Raw genomic sequence first — 24,472 nt, 5'->3', positions numbered from 1 at the left:
GGCTGCAGCAGAGGCAACAGCCCTGCACAGTGGGTCCTTGGCCAAAGCCAGCTGCAGAAGTAAAACTGGTCAGCTCAACTAGCTTGACCAAACATAGCCTGCTGTGATCTGCCCAGACTCTGCCCATAGCAGCCTACAGTGGCCAGTAAGCACAGCTCCATACAGAGCACCCTCTAACTAGACAAACTGAACTTGTTTGTTTGGTTTTTTCTATCCCCTTGTAACAGGGAGCCAGAAGCCTTCTGTTACTTTAAGAGGAAACTATAGTAGACTGTGCTGCATCAAGGAGGGCTAACAGCTTGGAAGCAAGCTAGCTGCTAATGAGCTTGCTGCCAGCAAGCACAGTCTATTAGTTATAGCCACATCAGTGTGAATCAGTGTTGCCAACACTTGCAACTTTATTATTATTCCTATTGAATTTGGCATCCCTAGGAGGAAAAGGGCTGGCATTTCAATTCTTACCTCGAGCCTGAGCTCAGGTCAGGGCTGGCATTGGAGCTGGAGCCACAGCAGCTGGCTACTCACTTAGCTTGGACTCAAATACAAGATGAGCAGCTCCCCTGCCCAGCCCAGATTATGCTGAGAGGGGAAAAAGCCTCCTTTTCAATGCAAGTAAATACAGTCCTTCGAGGGGAATGGGGCCAAATGCCCAGATACCTGCATTCTCCCCCAGTCCTGGGGAGGCTCAGTTGACGTGCACAAGGCCAGGGCAGGGCAGGTGCATACATTTGGAAGGTAGCTCAGACATGGGCACCCAGACTGGGCCCCTGCCTCTGCAACATCGCCACCCACTTCGGTGTGAACAGAGCCAGGAGCCCCTCTGGCCACAGGGTGGACTCAGGGGAAGAAGCTGGGGCCAGGATGGGGCTGGGAGTGAGGGACTATAACTGTTTTAACCTCTGCTCCATGCTTTTTCTGTAAAGTGACCTGAGCATCTTTCATTTCTGCCAGCATTTCATGCGGTGATCAAACACACCTTTTACTGCAGCAGTAAGACAAATATAATCACCAAGCAGTTCTGAGAACATGCAAAATCAGCCAAATCTTTTTCTTCATGCACTTGATCTATCTTCTCCTCAACTTCTGTGAGTTGAGACAAAACTCTAGATAAAGCTCAAGAATGGAGGGTGTTGGGTTTCAGGGCGTTCTTTGGGGGTGGGGGTTGTTTGTTAGTTGTTTGGGACTATTTGTTTGCCTTCCTCAGAAGCATTGGATCTCATCTACAGCCAAGCCTGGGGATTTTGATTGGGATGTGCCAGTTCTAGTGCTGAAATTCAAACAGAGAAGTTGCAGGTTGGAAGGTCTTGTCCTCCTGCTCAGACAGATCACCCCATCTGGGATCAGGAAGGACCCATGGTCAGATTGGTACAGACTGGGCACATCTACATGAGATGTTAAATGTGCAGTGGACTAATTATATTGTATGCTACTGTGTCACAGCAAAAGCTGTGCTAATACTCTAATGCTCAGTAGTATTAGCCTACTGTGTATTAGCATCACTTAAAAGGCTTGCACCGGTGCTACTGCGTCATAGTGCTTGTTGCTGCACATGAATTTAGTACCTGGTACGAAAGGGCATTTTTACACATGTATTTAAAAGTACCTGGTACTGTGTCAAAAGTTCCTGGTGCTGTGTCAAGTGCATTTGTATATATGGCAAAATGCACATCAGCACTGAGAAAATGGCAGCAGTGGTCTTTTGAATTAAAACCCATCAAAGGTGTTCTGGTTTAAACCCACAACACCATCATTTTCTGTGTGCTGACGTGCATTTTCCCATTTATATAAAAGGATGTGATGCGGCGTCGGGAGCATCAGCTCACATGCTCTGCAGACTCAGTTAATCAAATCTGCTCCAATGCGCTGGATTTCCAGCACTTCAGAGCAGAGTCAGGTATTAGGGCTGTGCAAAGCTTTGGACAGAGCTTCGAATCCGGAGAAGCTTCAGATGCTTCGGGGTCCGAAGCAGCACATCCGGGTCGACACGCTGGCCTCGTTCGGCTTCCCGAAGCAGTTCAACGTTTCCAAAGTGCATCGGAGCTGCCTCAGAGATCTGGCCGTAGGGTATAATGGGGAAATAATTAATTATCTTTAACTTTGTTGCTTTTTGTCCAATTTGGATGAAATTTTCAGGGGTGGTAGGCTCTGCTGAGTCCACAAAGCCATTCCCACAAGCACCCATGGCAGGAGTTTTGTCCATCAGCAGCTAGGGGTGCCAGGCCCTAGAACCCCCCTGCACTGATCTCCTCGACAGCTGGCAGGTTTTGTGGCCACAGCAGGGGCCACCATCCCTGCATCTGTCACCCCGCTGTGCTTTAACACACACACTGTCACCCATGGCATGAGTTTTGCTTGTCTTCAGCTTGAGGGGCAGTTACCCCAAACACCTGCACTGATCTTCTTGAAACTTGGCAGGCTCCGTGGCCTCACCAGGGGCTACCATCCCTACAGTTTTGACCCCCCTTGTGGTGTAACACATAGATGTGACATGAGTTTGGCTTTCAAGACTTTGGGGTACCATTCCCCCCAAACCCTTGCATCGATCTTCTTTAAACTTGGCAGGCTTCATGTTCTTGGCAGAGGCTACCACCCTGCAAGGTTCATCCCAATCAGACATAAAACAACAAAGTTACAGATATTTCATTGATTCCCCACTATACTTTATGGCCAGATCTCCGAGGTGGCTCTGAAGCTTTGGCTGGATCGAGGCGGAAACCTGGTCCGGAGTTCAGATCAGACCGCGGTCATCCGAAGCGGGTGGATCCAAAGCTGGATCAAATCAGATCGCTGCTGACTCACACAGCCCTATCAGGTATGTGCATAAATGCTCACAAATTGTACGCTTAATGTGCAGTAACTACAGCACATTAATGAATATGTAGATGTACCCACTATGATTGCCTATCTCTGTAGTGCGAGGCATGGCCCTCTTCTTTGCATCTCTTGAGTTTATTTCAACTGTCCTTGCAGTAGTTGGGCCCTGGAACCACCTGTTCCCTAGCATCACATGTGGCAGCTGGTGGCACTCTTGTTGTTTTTGAGCAATATGCCTGGCAGTTATGTGACAGGGTTAGAATCATAGCATCAAGTTATAGTAGGGGCGGGCAATTATTTTGGGCAGAGGGCCGCTTACTGAGTTTTGGCCAGGTGTCAAGGGATGCATGGGTAGACCCACGCCTTGACAGGTGCCCCGCCCCCTGGTCACCATCTTGTGACTAGAAGTCCCAGCCCCTAAACCCTGACCTTTGCCACCAGAAGATCCTCCCCTTAACCCCAGAAATACTCCTTTCAGCAGGGCGTTTTGCCATCTCAGAACCAGAAAAATACCAAATTATATTCTAAAAAGCGATCATCTACAACTATCATTAATTTGATTTAAAAAAAATACTTTGGTCCTGATTTACATGTGTTTGTGTTGTGTACACAGCGGTGACTGCACAGTAACTTAAAATGAAGTCTTATTCTTGCATATTGTGGTGGGTGGGTATAGGTTTGTGGCGGCTGTGGGTGTGTGGGTTGATGGGGTGCAGGTGAGTATGGGGGGTGTTTGGGGTTTGTGAATGGTAGTGCAAGGGGAGGCGTAGGTACATGTGGATGGAGGGGTATGCATGTGGGATGCACCCTATGAACATACATACACACACACACACACACACACACACTCTGCCCCTGTGCCTGCTGACACACGCGTGTGCATGCACACTCAGACACACCCCTACCAGCATGGTCCCATGCTCCATGGTCCGGGGATGCAGCTGGGAGCCACAGCCACATGGTGCTGGAATGGAGGGGGGAGGGGCAGGAAAGCAGGGAACTGACTGGGGGTGGGTGGGGCTGGGCAGCTCAAGCCTGCAAGCCTGCTGAGGGCTCCCTCTGGTTCCTACTCCCCCTGGCTCCAGCCGTCTTCGACAGTGAGCTGGGGCAAATAAATATTAATTTACTAAATTTTTACGGGCTCCGCAGCCCGGATAGAATGGCCTGGTGGGCCGGTTGCAGCCCATGGGCCATATTTTGCTTGTTGCTGGGTTATAGCAACCTGAGTAGCTATGTCTTAATGTGAGCAGGAACAGATGGGAGGTGCTGGCTAGAAAATGGTATTCAGAGGTTTGCTTTTGGGAAATGGCTTATAGGTGAAGTATACATTTATTAGAACAATGGTGCAGGGCAACAGCAAGGATTAATCGATTTCTAAAAGTCTGGTTGTCACACAGTTTCACAGCCTTCAAGGCAGATAAGGACAGACACAGAGGCTGGGACACTGAAGCCATGTACTCCAGTGCTCCTTAACATGAGATCAGGTGGCACCAGGTCACAGTGCCCAAGTGTAAGCCCTTGGGATTTCCGGTTTGGGGGCCAGACCAAGTTAAGAGGACATCAGTTAAGCCCAAATTAGGATGTATGCATGTGATGGGCTTGTGAAACAAAGCAATATGCTGACAGGACAGACTGTGGACTGTATGATGACCACAGAAAGACGTATCAGTGATGTCCATGGATGAAGAGTCATCAGGAGGGGAAAAGAATACAAAAGAAGGGATTTCAAAGCAACATGGCACCATAGACAGAGGACATACCACTAGCTCGTCTCATCCACCCCACTGGGCAGGCTACTGACACTCAAGATGAACCTCAGGGTGAAGCTTGCGTACTGGCCAGGTGTACCTTGACTCTGATGACAGGTCTAGGACTGGTAGGTACAGAATTGTTTGCATTATTCTTATCTGTTATCACTGTGTAGCAATAAAACTTGCCTATTATTGACAGGAAATGCCATGACTAGCCTGAAGGTTTGGGTCTTCCTGGAACGAGTTATATCTGAGTCATAAATCCAGTGCCAGCAGGATGAAGCTGGAATGGACTTTGACTGAAACTGGTAGACCAATTGGCTTAGTGGGCCTGTGACAGAGGTCTCTGTGTTTCCTGCTTGCAACACTCAAGAGAAACAAGGATTGGATATACAAGATCCTGATTCTGTCTCTTTTTTTTTTATCAGGATCATAGAGATGATAGGAAAACAGGTGACAGAAAGGAATTTTACTTCAATGTGAAAATTATTTTGTCCAAATTACTGGTATCTGCTGGAAGACAGAGAGAGAGGCAAGAAACTTTTGTGTCTGCCTTGTCCCCACAGTTATTCAGCTTATATTGTGTGCACCCATGAGGTAAGATACAGCATGCTAACTATTTTTTTTGTCCAGGGGAGGCAAAAGGGGAGAACATGGACCTAAGTAAGTAGAACGTACGAGGTGTGTGGGTGGTACATATATTCACATGGTGTGGTGCAGGTTGGTGAGGAAAGAGCTGATGTTCAAAGGTGTTTGTTACGGAATGATCCAGTTCAGGGCATGGACAAAAGAAACTTCTACACTAGTTAAAGAGCTGGCAGGGACTTACCACAGCGTAGCAAAATTGGATGTTTCTGTTTTGTCTGTCTGCTTCTAACTTGTACTTAATTCATTTTGTCTTGAAAGAATAGCTACATACTCTGCATAGAACAAGCTGTCTTCATCCTCAATGTGAGTTCAAAGTGCATGATATGGTTCTTAATCTTTCTCATGTTGCGTCCAGTCAGGTTCAATAAAGAAAGGCCGAGTTGTTTGTGCACTGCGAAGAAGACATGTCCAGTGCACAGTCACCTCTTGCTGTAAGGGAGGATGTCCATCTTCAGGAGTGTTTTTTCTCTTTGACTTGTGTTCAAAAACTGAATGTTTCCTATTTGCTGGGGTCTCTAATAGGAAGTGAAGGGCAAGGGCCTTGTTACACACTGTACCTTGAGCTGATTGGTGCTAGTGCTTTCTCAAGCTTGGAGCATTGGCACCTTTTAGGGCCTTATTACTGTTTATTTTGGGTGGCTCCTGGAGATCTTAACCCCTGGATTGTCTTCACATTAACACCTGTAAGTGGCTTAAAGCACTCATTATGCAAGTCACTGTTATGGCACTCCAGGGCAGAATTATCTCTTGATCTGCATAAACCAGCTCCTGTTCCATAATGGGCATTTGTACATGCCAAGGGGGTTCACTTCAGTTTAATTCTCCCTAAATTGAAGTGGTGGGTCTTGAAAAACACTGCTTCAATTCAAGGTGAAGTAAACCCCTGTATCGTGTACACAAGGGTCAGGGGCAACCCTTACCTGCCTCTCCAGCGGCGGGGAGGGGAGGACAAGCTGCCAGTGGCCGAGCAGTCCCTGTGCTGGGGGTGGGTAGGAGGGCTAGTGCTTCCCTGTGGAGCAGCGGTGGTGCCCCCCAGGTGGGACCCACCGGCAAGCACCTGGCCCGAATAGTCCTGGAGGGCACAACAGCTGCGGAGGGAAGCACCGGGCCCCCACCTTTTTTCCTTCAGTGGAGCCTGCCTTCACAGGCTGCCACTGGGCTGCCTCCATGGACTGCCTGGACAGCCCCTGAGGTGCATGGGGCCCAGTACTTCCATCCACAGCAAAGGAAACCACCTCAGAGATGTCTTATTTTGTCATGTCCCAGAGTCACTTATCATGCATTATATCACGTGCAAACAGCTCCACCATTAACAAAACAGCATTAAGCCAATTTGGTGGCATGTACAAATGGCCTAAGGTATGGCCCCTCGCATAGATGTGCTGCTCAAATTGAAAGTGTAACTGCAGGCGAGCACTCAGCCAATCAACATTTGTGCAGATCACAGTGTAACATGTAACAAGGCCCTGAGCCTAAAAACCTTTTCTGACCACCCCTTGCCTGCACGGCTGTGACTCAACACTAGACAGCTGGTGACAGGGCCCTGACTAGACGCTCCAGCAGTGAGGTGCCGCAGCAGAGCTGGTGGGCCAGGACAGGTTTCTATCCCTGCTCTAGGTCGGGGTGTGAGAGAGATGGAGTGGGGGTAGGAACATGAATCTTGGGAGCAGAGAGTTGATGGGATGGGGTGGGTAATGGGATGGGAGGGGGAAAAGAAATGCGGGGAGGGAAGGGTGGTGAAATGAAAGAAGTCAGCCACTGAAAAATAAAATAAATAGTAGTACAAAAATTTTTAAAAATGAAGAGAAAGTAAAGTAAAGAAGGTCCCATGTTTTAATAAATTGGGATTTGGGATTGTGGGGTGGGGGTAGCTTCTCGTGTTTCCCAAGGTAGCGAGGATGTGGGAGTGGTGAGGGAAGGCACATTTGGAGTTGATTTTAGCCCTACCCTGGAAAGGAAGCCCCAGCTCATGGGGACCCAATCTGGCTTCCTACCTTTTTCCCCCCATACCTCACCAGACCCTACTCTTGGACCCATCCACGCCCTACAACATGGCTAGGTAGCATGTGCTGTGCAGACTGCTTGCATGGGCTTGCAACCATGGAGGTGGGAAGGTCACACCTTTGGGGGCAGGAGGGGGAGTTGGCCAACTCAACCCCTTGGTAGTAGAGTTTAGGGGATACAATATTTGTACACACAGAAGAAGAGGGTGGAGAAGGGGACATTGTATCCTGGGATGCTGGTGGACTGCAACTTGGGCACCTCATCTGTGGAGAGTGGCCACCCATAATGGAACACGAGCTGGATATCATCAATCAGAGATAAACCTGCCCTCAAGTGGTGTAACCTGAAGCTACCTAAAGCATGCTTAAAAATAGTTTCAGGTCTTAGTATGTGGACACTTCAGGGGTTAAGAGCTCCAGGAGCCATCTAAAATGAATGAGTAACAAGGCCCCAAGAGCACTCTTTCTATAGCATAAGCACTCTTTCTATAGCTTATTGTTCCCTCCCAAAGTCCTTTTATTTATCTAGTTCAATACTGAGTCAAAGTCCAGGGAAGCCAGGATTTATAGTCTGTGAGGTATAAATACAGGTCATGAGCTATAAATACTATTTATTGCATTCCTGTCAAAAAGACTCTGGGAGTCTCGACTCCCTTGACTTGTACACGTACCTGTTCATCCTGCATAGTGGGCGTTACCTGAACATATTTTTGTGATTGAATACAACACTAAGCTTTTATTCTGTGCACCGGAGCTGGCGCTGCTGGTTTTTGTGTCCAGGATTTTGGTGTAATGTTTGTTTCTGCTGCTTCTACTTCATCTGCCCTAAAATTTCCTGTTCTTGATTTTGATCTCACAAATGTGAGTATGATCTGAAAAGAAGTGTAAGCCTTGGGGTCTGTTCTGCGACATGGTGAAGTTTAACATTAGGAAGTGCTTAAAATAAGTGTTTTGGTCTTCAAAACAATTTCTTGCATTACAGAGTAAGGTAAATGTTCCCATGTTGCTGACACCTAAAAGCAGAAAGGCTTTGCCAGACAAACTTGATTTTCTAGAAAGAATAGCAAATACTAAAGATGCTATTTAAAAGAACCTGGGCGCTGACCCAGGCCTGTTTGTTTTTGGCAGCTGCTTTCCTGAGACATTTGAAAACTGTACAGTTTCCTTTTATTTTAAGTAAATAAGTGAGGTTTGGGCATGAGAAGAGATAGCCCCAGTCATCAAAGTAATCCCTGCTGATAACTGTCCTAAAGGTCCCAAAAACTTGCCACTCTCCAATTCACAACATATTTCTCTATGCCAGGGGTGAGCAATTATTTTGGGCGGAGGGCTGCTTGATGAGTTTTGGTGAGCTGTTGAGGTCCACATGGGTAGCCCCAGCCCTTGACAGTTGCCCCACCCCCTGGTCGCCATCTTGGGACCAGAAGTCTTGCCCCCTAACCCTGACCTTTGCCACCCAAAGTCCCTCCCCTTGCCCCTGGAAGGACTCTTTTTGGGGAGATGGCCTTGGAACTGAAAGTTACACCCTCTCATATTGTCTGTGTCATAAGACCCACCCAGCCCACACCAAACTGCCCTGCTCGCCATATCTGTCCCAGAATCCCCTGCCCTCAGCACACGAGCCCTGACACCAGAAGGTCTACCCCTTGACTGGGAAACACTGCCCAACCCCAGGGCCTACCCTCACAGTGTGTGGCCTGCTCCTGGGACCCCAACAGTTCTGCCCTATGGGCCATGAGGTACAGGCACAACTTACCAGATAGCAAGGGGCTGTGTCCTCTCTAACATCCTGCCCCAGCAGTGGGGTTTCAGGGCCATCAGACTGCCCCCAGAATGGAGGCAAACCAATTGAGTCAAGGACTGCACACACAATCTTTCAGAACAAATCATTTTAACAAGGTGTAGATACAGTATCATATACTAAAAATCAAACATCTACTATTCCAGATTTTCATTTTATTTAAAAAAATGATTTGAGTTGTGATTAACTTAACTTAATTCTTCCGAAAACAACATGAGAGACATACAACCATAATATAAATAACTTAAATAATTAACTTAAAGACAAATAAAGGAACTCAATGTGAGAATGAAGCCTCTGATGTGAGTTAACCAGAAAATCAAAATCAGGCATCATCTCTGTTGTTGCAATGCGGAGCATTACTGCAAGGTGGTCATCGCTAATTGAAGATCTAAGGTTTGATTGGTTGATTTTCATTACAGAAAATGGCTGCTCACATACTTACATTGATCCAAACAACACAAGTATCTATTGGGCATGAGCCTTGATCTTTGAAAACTTCTGTTCATTGAGAGAGGCATAAAAGCTAGGAAGTAGAACTGATTTGAATTGCTCTGCAAGCAGTGCATCACACTGCAGGTCAACAAGCTCAAGTTGTAGGTCACATGGAGTGCTGTCAACAGTAAATGCGAAAGGTGAGGAGACCAAAGACAAGTCTTTTTCTATTATGCAAAAATCTTCAAATCAGCAAGAAAATTCAGCATGTGACTGCACTAGTAGTGGTGTGTATTTTTTTTAGATTTTGATCAGAAACAGTAATCTGCTGCAATGTAGGAAAATGGCCGCAATCTTTGTTTTCTATCTGATGGATGAAAAGGAGTACTTTCATCATAAGTGACTTGCCACTGGAATGCAATTCATGAGCAAAAAGCCCCTTCCCTTGCAGTCATGAATTCAGATCATTCATGTAGCCCATGATATCAATGGCAAATGTAAAATCAGAGAGCCAATCTGCATCATTCAGCGTGGGAAATCCAAATCTTTTCCTTTCATGTTCAAAAATGAACCAATCTCAGCTCTCAGTTCCCATACTCTTTTCAAAACACTACCCAAACTGAGCCATCTTACATTGGTATGATACAGAACATGTGTGTGCTCAGATCCAGACTCCTCAAGCAAAGTTACAAATTGCCTGTGGTTTACTCCTCTTGCTCGAATGTAGTTGACCACTTTTGTAACCGTGTCCATAATAGTGCTTAGCTTTAGAACATTTTAACAGAGGGCCTCTTGATGCATGATACAGTGTAAAAAAATAATTTTCTGTTCTGGATTTTTTTCTTTGACTTGATCTTGAATTCTTTTGAGTGATCCAACATGTTTGCCTGTCAAATTTGGGCTTCCATCAGTGGTCACTGTGGTGGGCCAGTAGGGGGTGCTCCTGTGTTGAGCCACCCACCTCACTGCATCCGACCACCTTCCAGGCTCTGAGTGCCTCCCTGGGGGTGCCTCGCGTCTGGCCAACCCCCTTCCTGGAACACACCCGGTAGCCTGGGGTACAACTGCCACCACCCAGGGATGGGCTTGATTCTGGCTCTCCGCCCCCTGGGAAATGCAGGCCTAGTAGCCCTCAAAGGGTACTTGATTCACTTCAAGAACTTGGGATGCTTCTCTCAGTTGGAAGCACAAATAGTGGTCTCCCTTAGTCAGCCAGACGAAGGGGACCCCAAGGCATAATCTAGACCTGCTCCAAATAAGTCTCCCACACTAGATACAAAGGAGAACTTTATTGCTTACAAGGAGTAGGGCTGGAATAGGGTACAGGGTAGAGTAATATCAGAGAAATCCCATAGAGCAAACTGGCATGGCTGGGTAGCCTTTGATCACGTATCTGAGTTACTGCAAGCTACATATCTGGTTAGCTCTCAGGTAGCTTACTCACAAGTATCATCCAGAGGCAGGTAGAGATTGCCTCTGGAGGCAAGCAGTTCCTTGATCATGAGGTTTGAGAGAGAGAGCGCAAGTTTTAGATGGTCCAGCTCTTCTCTCTCTTTGAGTCTTCCTCATGGCTGCTGCCCCTCCTCCTGAGCAGTCCTTAACTTCGATAGCCCTTATGACCTGATTTACCTGGTCCAATGGAGGCCAGCACCTGTTGGCTGTCAGCCAACCAATTTGAAATGCATCACTAGTTGCTGGGCAGACTGGCAGTTCCTAGCTCCCCAGGGCGCCCGAGCCCCTCACCCAGGTATGTAATGCCAGTCATGTAGGCAGAGGGAGCAGATTTCCCCCCTCCCTCAGGAAAGGATCCAGCTCAGGTTACCTTAAGAGATAGGGCAAGGTGTGTATCCTCTGCTGGGCCCATCTTAACCAAATCATCACAGAACAGAGTTTTTGGGCAGAAACAGAGGTGGCCTTCTGCCACAGCCACATTCACCTATTTTTTCCAGTCCATTCCCAATTTTGACACACATTCATTTACTGTGTCCAATAAATCTTGTCCAGTTGTTTCATTGACTACATGGATGCCAATTCTTCTGAAAGCTCAACATTTTCAGTGATTCCTCGAATGAAAATCAACAACTGGGCTGTGTCTTTGACATCACAACTGCCATTGAGTGCCAATGCAAAGTATGAGAAATCATTTACCTTACTTTTCAGTTGGTGGTGCAGGTTCTCACAGATTTCTCCAATACGCCTCACAATAATGTGACTTGACAAGATAACATTTGGAAACTGCTTTTTCTTGTCTGGGCACAAATTTGCAACAAACTTGAGTACAGAATCCTTTACAAACTCTTCATCAGAGAATGGTTTGCTCCTGTTGGCAATTGTGTGTGCGACCTCATAACTCGTTCTCATAATTCCATCCTGTGCTGCCAATGCTTTTCTGAAAAAAAAATTCTCTTTCTGCACTGCAGCAACCATCTCCTCTGCTTTCTTTGCTTTTTCTTGGGCTGACAATTTTTCATATTTGGACGCATGCTTGGTCTCAAAATGCCGATTCAAATTGTATTCTTTGCATACAGCCACACTTTCTTTGCAAATTAAGCACACAGCTTTTCCACCTACTTCAGTAAAAAAATATTTAGAGGTCCATTCCTTGTCGAATATTTGGCATCCAACATCTACCTTACTCTTCTTTGATGTGCTCATATCCAAATTATTCTTCTGTGCAGTGTTAAGATTAGGGGTGTTGTAACAGCTGCCCAGGTGATTGGGGGAACTTGGTAGGTGTGCCAATAACTGCACTAGGAGCACTGGGCCTATGTACCTACCAGGGCCCAGACCACCCCAGGCTGACTACAAGGCCCAGACCTGCATAGCACAGCAAGGAACTAGCCCTGCCTGTCCTGTTCTGGCTGCAGCAGGCAGTTGCCAGCTGCAAGCCTGGACCTGCATGTGGGGCAAGGAGCCAGCCAGGACCAGCCTGGCAGCACCTGGTTCCCAGCTACAAGGTTAGGACCTCACTGGCCAGCTCCCAGTGGGAGGGGAGGTGTCCCAGTGGGAGAGACTATGCTGTAGCTTTGGGCAGGACACAGGTGCTTCTGTAATAGAAGAAGATGAAAGTCTGGGGTCCAGGTGAGAGACTACTGACCCTGGCTTGTTGTGGGCTGCCAGGCTCACAGTAAGCAGTGGTAGCTGCTGGTCTTCAGCTGCCTATTCCCTTGCAGCCAGCTCGCCCTAGGCAGGGATCTCCTGGCTGACAGTGGGTGCAACCCCTTTACCTGGATGGGACTCTCCCCTGTCTGGGCACCAGGGTTTTGCCATTGCCTGGCCCCTCTAGCTCCAGTTTTCTTCTTAAACTAACAGGAGCCCCCAGCTCTGTTATAGTGAGCACTGCAGTAAGAGGACAGGAGGGCACAAATGCTCATGCATGGGACTGTGCACACAATCCAGTGTGCTAAAGTGGAGAGTAAACTGGGAAAGGTAATGTATCAAGGGTTCTTGTTTTTTTGAAAAATGGGATTACCAAATTGTTCCACAAAACTTGGTTTAATCTGTTATGGCTAGATTTCATGGGCTTGCTGACCTTGAGTAAAATGTGGACTGTCATCGCCTGTCTCAGTGTAATCAGCATGAGTAAAGAGCAAAAAGAATATTGCCCTGAACATACAAGAGTCTGGCTGCAGTCAAATGTGTCTGACTGCAAATATACCAGTGATGCATCCTGATGGTCAGGTTGTTAAAAGACAGTTAATTCACCTGCTTGTGAGTGGGGTGGCTGAGAAAGAATTACCTTTAATGCTAGGCGACACTTCATTTCCTTACAAAAGGCAAAATACTTTATACTGTATTACATATTAATTTTGGATGTTCCATTGCATTTTAGTTTTGTCTGCTGATGAAAATGATGGAAAACCGAAGCAGCCAAATAAGTGAACTGCTCTTAAAAGCCCTCGATGACCTCCTCGAGGAAAACTTCAAAAGGTTTAAAGACAAATTATTATACACTGACTTTACAGGGAAAGATAAAATTCCCCGAGGGCACCTGGAAAATGCTGACAGGATAGATACTAAGAAGCTCCTGATACAATACTATGGTGAAGATGCTGTAGTTGATGTGACTATAAATGTTTTCACTCAGATCAATCTCAGAGATGCTGCTGCCAAACTAATAGAAGGGAAGAAAGGTAAGAAGCGTATCTTATTGAACATCCCTGATTCTTTCACCGGGACTCTGCTCGCTCGCTTACCAGAAGACAAACAATAATCAGTGATGTCAGTTAGGGCTGTGCGAAATGGCAGCATTTGTTTTGAATTTTGTTTCGATTCACAACAGCTGTTCCGTTTCGTTTTGTCAAGTTTTGAAACAGTTTCCATGCCAGGGACAGGTCACTGGAGCAGCACAGAGCTTTCCTATGTGGCCGCGCTCTGCTGTGCTGCACTGGGTCATGCCCACCAGGCTGTGGAGGCCCTGGGGGAGGGCAGCAGGGCGGGTGCCTGTGCCCACAGCAAGCAGCCCACACCCACCGTCACACCCACTCCAAGCACTGGTCTGAGGGGCGCAGGTGCCCCCTACCCCCAGGGAGTGGATGCTGCAGCAGGGAGCTGGCCCCATTCCCCCCACCCCCTGCCCAAGACACCCACAGCCCCACTGCTGGGGCCCTGCAGCCATGCACTGTGGCCCCAAGTTCCAGCCCTGCCCAGCTCCCTCCCTCCTACGGGGCCTCAATGACCTATATACATGCGCATGGCTTCTCATGCCTGAGCACCCTCCTCCGGCTCCCCCCAGCACCTTGCAGGACAGAACTCTTCCAGCCTGCAGGGAGCTCAGTGCAAACCCATGGGTTTCTCTGCTAAAATGAGAAATCCACCCTTTACTCCATTTTCCCATGGGAAACAGAGAACCTGGATCCCTGATAATAAGTAATGTCAGTCACATGTGGGTATTGGCTGAGTGGACCACTCTATGTAAAAGCTCATGTCTATATAATGTGGATTCCCTGATAATCTATAGTGATATATTAGTAGGAGATAGGCCCATTTCTCCCCACCCTATTTGCTTTCTCTTGAATATATCCCTCCCAAGAAGCAGTTCGCCTCTGCCTGTCCTCAGAATGGCTCTCCATGTGCTCCCCTGAGGTTGGAGCTGACTCACTGTAAACTGCAGATGAATCATGAACAGACCCAGGCAGAGACAGGTCCCAGGGACAGAGATGGTTTTACTGTACTCCCCAAACAACTTCAGCCAGGGACAGCTGACAGCAGTACTGTTTGTACACACCAACTACCTTGTTTCAAATGGGATACCCCTAGTCTATCAGCCCCTTCCCTTGAAATGCCCTAAAGCTGGCTGGTCAGGGCAGTCATCTGAAGACCCGTTGTTCTGCTTTGGGGAGATGGGGACTTCTCCTTGAGTTTCCCACATCCCAGGTGAGAGTGCTGTATGCTGAGGTATTGTCTGTTCAGGGAGTTTCTGCCCATCTGGTTTTAACCAAATGTTTCAAAATACTTTTGACCAAAGGCATCATCCTGAACCTGAGAGAGCTTTCTTGCCAGAACCAGCATGTACAGTTGTGTAGGAAGTTGCAGCTTCAACAAGTCAGTCTTTTCCAGGAAAAGCCTTTGCCAACAATTCCTGGGCTGCTTTTCTCTTCTGCAACGCTCTTTTAAACCTGAGCTGCAGTCACACCAGTCAGTCCCTGGATGGCTCTACCAACAACATAAATGCTCTATAAATTCTAACAATGGGGTTTCACTTTGTTTTCCCTTTCAGATCTGGACCTGCATAATAGAACACCAGAGATGTCAGTAAAAGGTAGGTCATACCCACATGGGAAACTACCCAGACACACAGGCTTTCTTTTATAAGGAAAGCTCTGGGAAAGCATACAAACGAGTAAGCAGGGAAATAACAGTCAGAAAATACTTTTCTGGAAGGGACCATAGTTCCCCAGATGAGGGAAAACCATGGGTTCTAGTAAAGTTACCACTGGTAGCTCGGGTGCCCACGCCCCCAGGGAGGCTGCAGGGGCTGTGCCGAAGTCACCCCCTGGGAGGACTCCAGCAAAGCCCCCACAGCCTCCCTGGGGGTGTGGGCGAACCTCTGTTCTGCCTCTGGATGAGAGGAGCCGGATGCTGCCACCTGGGACTGGTGCTGAAGGTAGGAAGACTGGCTTCGAAACTCAAAATGTTTCTAAACTTTTAAAACTTTTTGAGTTTCCGTGTTTCATTTCAAGGCTGTTTCGAAGGCTTTTGTTTCATTTCGATTTCACTGTTTTGAGCTCAAAATGCATCAAAACAGCTACGAAATGAAATGCTGGGTGAAATTTCACACAGCCCTAATATGTAGCTGTTTATGGCAAGGATTTTGCTTGCTTCTCGGGTCATGTAGTAGTAAGGGTTAACTCCCTTCCTGGGGGCTGACATGATGAAATCAGCAAGAAGTTGTCACCTACCTTTGCATGCATGTTAGTTGTTGCAATAAAGCCCTTGTGTGGGCATTAGAAGCCTCCTTGCCTTTTCCTGAGCTATGTGATATCACAGTTCACAGGCTAGGAAAAGTTTTGGGAAAGCTGAAGCTGTCTTGTCTGGCTAAAGCCAGGCTCTTAAAAAAAGAGTGAACCATAGAGAGGAGAAACATGGTAGGCAAATGACACAGGACATACACAGCAGGAATTTCCTGCTGCCTAGTGCTTCACTTAAACTGTCTCCTTCACATTTTCCTCCCTGTTTAATACGTACATTACATTCCCCTTGGTCTTACTCCAACTCTAGAAGTAATGTTTAAAACAGAGATGAATGCTCATTTTAGTAAAAGGGAAGGCATGATCTGTCATTTAAAGACTAACTCTTTGAGGCACAAACGTTTGTAGGCAACAACCTCCTTTATCATATGCCATTGACAAAGGAACTAGACTAATAAGAAATCTATTGTCATTTGTAATGTTACTGCTTCAGTGTTTCTGATGCTTCATGTGACTGGCTTAGATTACAGGGCGAAGTACAGAAAACATATAGTGAAGGAGTACCAGCTAACAGCAGACAGAAATGCTCGTCCTTGTGAGGCTGTGACTCTGCACAGCAGATACACGAAACTGATTATGGTTAATGAGCATCGTTCTAAAAAGGAAAGAGAACATGAAATAATGGGCACTGGGCAGAGACATACCAAAACAATGAATAAACATGCTAGTTCTGTGATTACCTTGGACAGCCTTTTTAAACCTGGTAAGGATGGACAAGCACCACAAGTCATTATGCTGGTGGGAGCTTCAGGGATTGGAAAAACCATGACAGCAAGAAAGATCATGCTGGACTGGGCAAATGGAAAACTCTACAAGGACCAGTTTGATTACATGTACTACATCAACTGTAGGGAAATGAACCTACTTACTCAAGACAGAAGTGTGGGTGACATGATTTTGAAAAGTTATCCAACTAAAAACGCACCAGTTGGGCAAATTCTGGCAAATCCAGAAAAGCTCCTCTTCATAATGGATGGTTTTGATGAACTGAAATTTTCTTTTGATCAGCCAGAAAATGATCTGTGCTCTGATCCCTTGGAGAAGAAGCCAGTGGGAATCATCGTGAGTAGTTTATTGAGGAGAACGGTTCTCCCTGAATGCTACTTGCTAATCACCACCAGACCAGCGTCTCTGCAGAAAGTCGGGCAGTGCTTGAAGAACTCACGTTACGTGGAGCTCCTGGGTTTTTCTGAGGAGGACAGGAAGAAATATTTCCTAAAGTTCTTTGGAAATGAAAAAGAAGCCTCAGCAGCCTTCAACTTTGTGAGAGAAAATGAAATTCTCTTCACCATGTCCTTTGTCCCTATTGTGTGTTGGATCATCTGCACCGTTCTGAAACAACAGATGGAAAGGGGGGAAGAGCTTGCACAAGCTTCACAGACTGTCACAGGAGTGTATCTATACTACTTAGGCAGTTTGGTCGGCCCTTCTGGCAGTGGTTCAACACCACAGAGGCAAACACATCTGAGCAGACTTTGCTCCCTGGCTGCTGATGGCATTTGGGAGCAGAAGATATTCTTTGTTGCAGAAGAAATTGAGAAGCATGGCTTGGATCAGGTAGACTTTCTTCCCCTCTTTCTGAATGAGAGCATTATTCAAAGAGACATTGGCAGTGTGAGCGTGTACAGCTTCACTCACTTAAGTTTCCAAGAGTTTTTTGCAGCTTTGTCCTACATACTGGAAGAAGACGAGGGTCCAGAGAAAGATCCAGCTATTTCCAAAAGACAGGTGAAAAGTCTACTGGAGTACTATGGGGAGTCTAAAAAGCATTTGCGGTTAACACTGCAATTTCTGTTTGGTTTATTAAATGAGGAGAGAATGAAAGACATAGAAGAAAAACTTGGTTGCAAAACATCATCTGCAATTAAGTCAGAGTTACTGGCATGGCTAACTACATATTGCCAAGCAGCAAATCACAAAAGAGATGATCTTGAGGTATTTTATTTTTTGAATGAGATCGGAGAAGAATATTTTAAGGAAGTATTGAATCATTTTACTAAAGTAGAAATACAAGATAAGACTTTTACCCAAATGGATCGTAAAGTTCTCTTGTTTTGTATAAGGAAATGTCATCATCTGAAGTCACTTCTATTGCCGTTTTGTGAATTTAACTCTGAAGTCCCCAAAGAAACATTAGTTCAAAGACTGCTGAAGTCTTTTTATAAGTAAGTATTACCTGAGTGCAGATACTCATAAGTGTTTGAGAGATTAAATATTTTTGCCTTTCCCTTGCTAACTACTAAATGGGTGGTTAGTGATTTCAGTTGAAATAATTCAATTATTATAGCAAGGTAAGGACACCATGGAGGCTTTCTTAGATTCCCACCTACAAGGAAAATGTATCTTTCATTTTCTTATCATATTTGTTCTATTTCCTCCTACTTACATCACACCTTTTTCCAAATATTGTAAGCAACTGAGAGAAGAGAACTAGGAAGCTGAGCGGGCTTTGTCTCAATGGTTTGTAAGAAGGCAGAGAGCAGCTCACTGAACCAGTCAGTGTTTGAAAGGTCTTTCATTGTGGATCAAGGAGGTTATGAGAAAACACCTGTGCATGCAAGCAGGAACATGACTCTGTAACCCAGAAGTTAAGGAGCTCAGTTGGGTGGAATAAAAATTATGTTCTAGTCCCTGGTCTCATCAAAACTACAACATTGTCTTTTAACAACCATGGGCCAGAAACCCAGAAAGAACCTGAGAACATCTACCAGAACCAGCAGTTTTCCTCCCAGCTGAGTGCCCTCCTTAGGGGTTACATAGTCAACCTCCTTTCTACTTCCTCTCTCCTTCTGACTCCTGAGTCTTGGGTGAACAATGGTCCAGCTTCACCTAAAGAAGTGGAGTATGCCTCCCAGCTCTACTGTTTTGCGTTTGAATTCCCCTTAGACTGGGATGGGGCTAAGTATCAACACTGTCTGTACAGAAATACAAGAGACCTAACCACATTCCATTGCTTCATGATGTTAGTTTTAAGTGCCTAATTTTTGGAGAATGTGTAACAAGGAGCCTGGAGGCTCCTGTTACTTCAAGAGAGAAACAGCAGCAGATAGAGGCCAGGCAGCTGAAGAGGGGTTGGCTGCAAGAGGGAAAGCCACAAGGAAATGCTGCTGCCTAGTCAATGAGCTGTCCGTTTAGTTAAAAGGGCACATGTGTAGCTAGTCATGGGAAGCCACCTGGCTGGAAGGGGCAAGGGTATAGGGAGCATATAAGCCTGGGGGTCTGATCTCAGGGGAAGTGGGGGAGCAATCTGGCCCTCAAAACTGAAGAGGAAATAGCTCCTGGCTGGGAGGGCTGCAGGAGCGTACATGCCTTATTCCTGAGCTGCCATGGGAATGCATGTAAGGGGCTGAAGGCTTCAAGAGACTTTGGCCAAGGATAGAGGATGCAGTTTGATTGTGCAGCTGGTAAGCCAAGGTTTATAGTTATAGTCAGTGTACATGTCTTCAGTTTGGATGCTGCACTGGAGGTTTGGGTTGGGACTGCTGGGGTAGAGAAGATCCCAGGAGTGCCCCAGCAGGACAGACATGGGGCTAGGGCACCCAGTGCCCAAGCAGGGTGTAGACAGGGCCAGAGGTCCCAGTGCCCAGGAAAGGCAGAGATACCAGGGCCAAGGGCCTGGAGCTAAAGCAGGTGGGAAAAGAGCTGGAGCACAGAAACTAATTGCAGCACAGTGGGCCTGGGCTAGGAGACCCAGTTAGAGGAAAGGGGAGGAGACCAGAAAGCCAAGGCCCCAGGAAGGGAGAGTGATTTAACAGCAGTATCTTTGAGACATGGGTGTAGCTATAGGGGAAGTCAGAGGCCACAAATTTTGGTTTTTAAGGCTCTTAGAATGCTAGAGCATAGCTTGTTAGTGGATGAGGGCTCTTTCTGGTACCCCTGGACAACCTCCCTTTTCCAAGATAAAGAATTACATCAAGGTGTGATAGGTGGGGAGAAGGGGAGGGTACCCAGAAATCCAGGGGGAAGCAGGAGATATGTGGCTACCAGGGGAGTCACGGCCACCCCTTGGGCCTAGAGCTTGCTACACAATGTCCCATCTAAAATGGATTTGCTGTTTGCTTCTGGATCTTGCAGTACATCTGGCACTGAACATTGCTTTGTTTTGGAAGATTTACATTAAACTAAAGCTATTCTATAAGTCTAAGGTAAGGTATGATCACATCATATAAGGCAGGGGTGGGAAAAATATAACCTGCAGGCTGGATCCAATCCATGAGGCCATTTTATCCAGTGCACAGGGCCCCTAAAATTTTTAGAAAATTAATATTCATCTGCCCTTTGTTCCTGTCAAAAATGACAGGCCCCAAGGGGATTAGGACCCAGGGGAAGCCCTGGAAGACTCCCACAACAGCAGGGCCCACCTGGCCCTGCCCCCAGAAGCCCCAGCAGGCCCAGAACCACATGGCTGCCCTGCACTGGAACCTCAGGTAAGGGGAAAGGGAGGGGAGGGCAGGGGAGGACCCCAGGCAGGGAAGGAGCCAGGGGAAAAGCAGCCCAGGGAAAACCTGAGCATGGGCAGGGGGGAAAACAGCCCCTCGCCCACCCTGTGCCTGGCACTGCAGCAGCTCGCAGCCCGCATGCTGCCTGTACCTGCTTCAGACAGCCCCGTGAAGCTGTGAGTGGCTGCAGCAGGGAGCATGGGCCATGGAGCAGGGGAGGAGTCACTTCCCCCTCCCCGTGCTCAGCTTTTCCTGGGCTCCTTTCTGGTGCAGAGGAAAGTGGCCCCTCCCCCACCCCATGGACAGCACCCTGCACTGCAGCCACTGGTAGCCCATGCAGAGCTGTCTGGAGCAGGTACAGGCAGCCCCAGGCAGGCTGCAAGCAGCGGCAGTGTAGGGGGGACGGGTGAGGGGCTGCCCCCACCCCGCACTCAGCACCACCTTGTAACCTGGCCCTGCTGCCAGACTGGGCCCTGTGCCAGCTCCTGGCTTGCCCATTGGGGCTGCACATGGTGACAGCAGCTGTGGCCCCCCCACTTGCCGCAGTGGGCAATGTTTGTTGCTGCCTGCCAAGTGGGTGGGCTACAGTTGCTGCTGCCAAGAGGTGAGCCTGGAGCTGGCTTGGAGCCAAGGCTGGCAGTGGGGCCAGGTTACAAGCTGCTGCTGTGTGCGGGGAAAAGCGGCCCCTCGCTTGCCCCATGGCTAGTGCCCCATGGCCATGGGGCAAGTGGCTTGCAGCCCACGTAGGGATGCCTGTGCCTGCTCCAGACAGCTGGGCATGGGCTGTAAGCGCCTGCAGCAGGGAGCTCCAGCCATGGGGCTGGCGAGGGGCCACTTTTCCCTGCACTCAGCACCAGCTTCATCCCTGCCAGTGAGCAGGGGGTCAGGGCTGTGCACTGCCCCCCGCCTTTACTGCGGGGTTGGGGGGCACTGGGATTGAGTGGACAGGGAGCCAGCGGGAACACAGGGCCTGCACCAGTGCCCTGGGGCCAGTGCTGGTGGGGCCCAGAGCAGGAGCGCAGGGTCCCAGCCAGCAGGGACTCTATGGAGCTGGGCCAGCTCCCCCCTCTCCCTGCTGGTGCAGCCCAGCCAGGCTCCACAGACCCTTGCCAGCCTGTGCCCCGCTTTGAGCCCCACAAGTGCTGGCCCTGGGACACTGGTCCCAAGATGGTGACCAATGGGTGGGGTACCTGTCAAGGGGCGGAGCTACCCAGGCGGCCCTCAACAACCTGCCAAAACTGGGTAAGCAGCCCTCCACCTGAAATAATTGCCTGCCCCAATATAAGGGGACATTTAGTATTTAAAAAATATAATGAAAAGTAATCCATCCATAGGGTAATGAGCAAGATTTGTTGTGTGTATATGTGTGTTGTACATATGTGTTTTTTCTTTTGTTTTTCAGGGAAGAATCAAAGCATTCGCCTATTTACCCACTCTGTCAAGCACTGAAGGACTCAAACTGTAAACTAGAGAAGTTGCAGTATGTAATTTCTTTCCTTTTAAAAATCTTCTTACTATTGCTTTTATCCTAGAGATTCCACAGTTGGACCCAGTACTGCTATGACCTTACTTGGGCTGAGTGAAAGGATTATTTTATTGTACATTTAGCACACAATGCTCCTGTTATTGCATATTAGGGTGATGTTGGTGCCCCACCTTTTCCCTTTTTATGTAATAGTTCTACATTTTTCATTCACGTTCAGACTCTACTGCACTTCTCCTTTAATAAGGACAAGTGCAAAGTCCTATACTTAGGCAGGAACAATCCCATGCACGAGAACAGGCTGGGGACCAACTGGCTAAGCCACAGCTCTGCAGAAAAGTGCCTGGGGCTTACAGCGGACAGTAGGCTAAATATGAGTCAACAATGTGCCCTTGTTGTGGAGAAAGCTAACGGCATACTGGGCTTCATTAGAAGGAGAGTTGTCAGTAGATTGAGGGACATGATTTTTCCCCTGTGTTCAGCAGTGGTGAAGCCACATCTGGAGTACTGAGCCCAGCTTTGGGCTTGCCACTACAGAAAGGATGTAAACAAATGTTACCATATGTCTAGATTTTCTCAGCCATGCTCTCTTTTTGGGTCCTCCCATCTTGGTCTGGGCAGTTCTATAAAAAATATCAGCAACTGTCCAGGATTTTGCTGTGCCTCTTCTTTCCTAGTACTTCCTGGCTTGCCCTAGCAAGGAATTGCCTGGAGCTGGTGGGGGGAGTAAGGTAGGATGATTGGAAGCTGGGGCATCATGACGGTCTGTTCATGGGCCCCAACAGCTGCAGACAGGAAATTCTGTGCATGTGTGACTTTTTCTCTGGTACCCTCCCCACTCCCCCAAGCCCTCCATCTCACTCCCTGCCCACCCCGTTGCACTAACCGGCAGGGAGCTGCTGCCGGGCTGTCTCCATGCTGCCGCATGCATACACAGGGCCAAACCGACTCAGACTGGGAGCACCGCACCTCTGCAGCCAGGTGGCAGCCCTGTGGAGGCCCTGTGGAGGGTGGCTACAGGGGCTAAGGTGAATTTTGGATGGTTATAGCCCCCCCAAGGCCCTCATCCAGCACCACTGCCCACCTGCAGAGGCACAGCACTATGCAGCACTCATGACTGGCCAGCCCCAGCCTGCCCCCACCCCCCAACCCCATTTGGGAATGGGCACTGCTCCAGGATGCAGCAGGGAAATAAATGTGAAAACACTTTTGCTTCCCTGCTGATGAGGATCCCAGGGCCCTGAATTGGCAGGGGCCCCTTGGCTCATGCCCAACAAGCCCATGCATTAATCTGTCTATGCATGGAGACCCCAGGTGCAGTGACACTGACAGCATGAAGTAGGGCATGTGACTGAGCAGGGAGCTGCTCTGGGGTGGGGCTGGGATCTTGCAGTGGTGACAGTGTGGTCCAGAGCCAGGGCAGAGCCATGAGGTCCAGAGCTGGGACACTGCCTGCGCACCTGTGTCTGGAGTGTGTGGGCAGAGGATTGCAACTCTGCCCTATCTCTGGACCATGCTGTCAGCCACTGAGTAAATCCCTGCTGTGTCGTGTGCCCCGACAGCACTGCTGGGGCCAGTCTCTGTAGGAACCCTGGCCCTGCTGTCATGCCACCACCACTGCTGGCATCTCTATGGAAACCAGCCGCAGCATGTGGGCAGGAGCTGCTGGGAAATTTCGTAGACATCAGGGCTGGAAGGGACCTCGGAAGATCATAGAGTCAAGCCCCCCACCCAAAGGGCAGGAAGTCAGCTGGGGTCATAGGATCCATGCAGGTATTATCCCGGAAGCAGGGCAGCTGGCTGTAGGCTCCCCAGGGGAGACTCCCAAAATGAGATTTTGGACCTGGCACAGTGAAGCAGGTGGCTCTGTGTAGTAGTGCCCCCTACTGTGTATGCCATGCCCCTTATGTTTCTAAAAGCCATGTCTTCTCTCAAATTTCTCCTTCCCCCTTTCTAGTGTATTTGCCGGGAAACACTCAGGGATGTGCTCTGTCTTTCTAAATTCTACATTTTGTGGCATTCCTTTCTCTCTCTGGTTCAGAGTCCAAGTTTTTCCCATCAAGGTATGCCTTCCTAGTTTTTCCACATGAAACTCACAGTGCCATTTCCCCTCTTCCCCACATCCTTAGAATCATCTGCCTGTTGGGGTTCTTCTCTGTCTGTGCCTAACATACCCTGGGGACCCTAACAATCCTAAAAACCTTAAAGCTTTCCCTCCCCAACCTGACACTTGGGGACTCCTGAGTTTTGAATAAGGTGTGGGATACGCATCACCCTGGAATTGTTTGATAAGACCAAATCAATCATTCATTCAGAGCAATGGGCTGAGTGACCCCTGGTTTTATGTAGTAGGGTTGGAGTGTTGCTGTAGCCATGATGGCTCAGGAAATATATAGGAAGCAAGGTCTTTAATTGAAAGAACTGTATAGTTAAGAAATGTGTTCAACCAAGGCTGTCCAAATCCTATGAAGCTCAGGACTGCACCAGCAAGGGCCATGGGCCCCAGGGGCCACATGCCCCTCCTGCCCCACTTCACATAATACCTAAGTGCCCTCCTGTTGCTAACACCTCCCTGCTGCTTCTATCCCTGACATGCCTCTCTGCTCTCCTTACCCACATCTACTGCTC

The 24,472-nt window shown here is 48.1% G+C and overlaps 1 protein-coding gene and 1 long non-coding RNA gene across 2 annotated transcripts in view; both read left to right on the top strand.

The window, feature by feature from the left end:
• Positions 1 to 5,105: 5,105 nt before the first annotated feature.
• Positions 5,106 to 12,833, top strand: LOC149871330 (uncharacterized). The gene is made up of 3 exons (XR_016440209.1): positions 5,106 to 5,162; positions 5,472 to 5,516; positions 12,765 to 12,833. It is a non-coding gene; the product is annotated as an uncharacterized LOC149871330 (long non-coding RNA).
• A 469-nt stretch (positions 12,834 to 13,302) lies between these two features.
• Positions 13,303 to 24,472, top strand: part of LOC149871329 (NACHT, LRR and PYD domains-containing protein 3-like) — a 37,963-nt gene continuing 26,793 nt past the window's right edge. The window contains exons 1-4 of the mRNA XM_090034610.1: positions 13,303 to 13,585; positions 15,172 to 15,213; positions 16,386 to 18,087; positions 21,764 to 21,841. Coding sequence (XP_089890736.1) covers positions 13,303 to 13,585; positions 15,172 to 15,213; positions 16,386 to 18,087; positions 21,764 to 21,841 — 2,105 coding nt within the window. The remainder of the gene's footprint in view (positions 13,586 to 15,171; positions 15,214 to 16,385; positions 18,088 to 21,763; positions 21,842 to 24,472) is intronic.

The sequence above is a fragment of the Crocodylus siamensis genome, chromosome 2 (assembly GCF_052110815.1).
Source record: "Crocodylus siamensis isolate JL-2025a chromosome 2, ASM5211081v1, whole genome shotgun sequence".
Classification (NCBI taxonomy): Eukaryota; Metazoa; Chordata; order Crocodylia; family Crocodylidae; genus Crocodylus; species Crocodylus siamensis.
The sequence above is the reverse complement of the archived record's forward strand: the minus strand, read 5'-3'. Positions and strand labels throughout refer to the sequence as shown.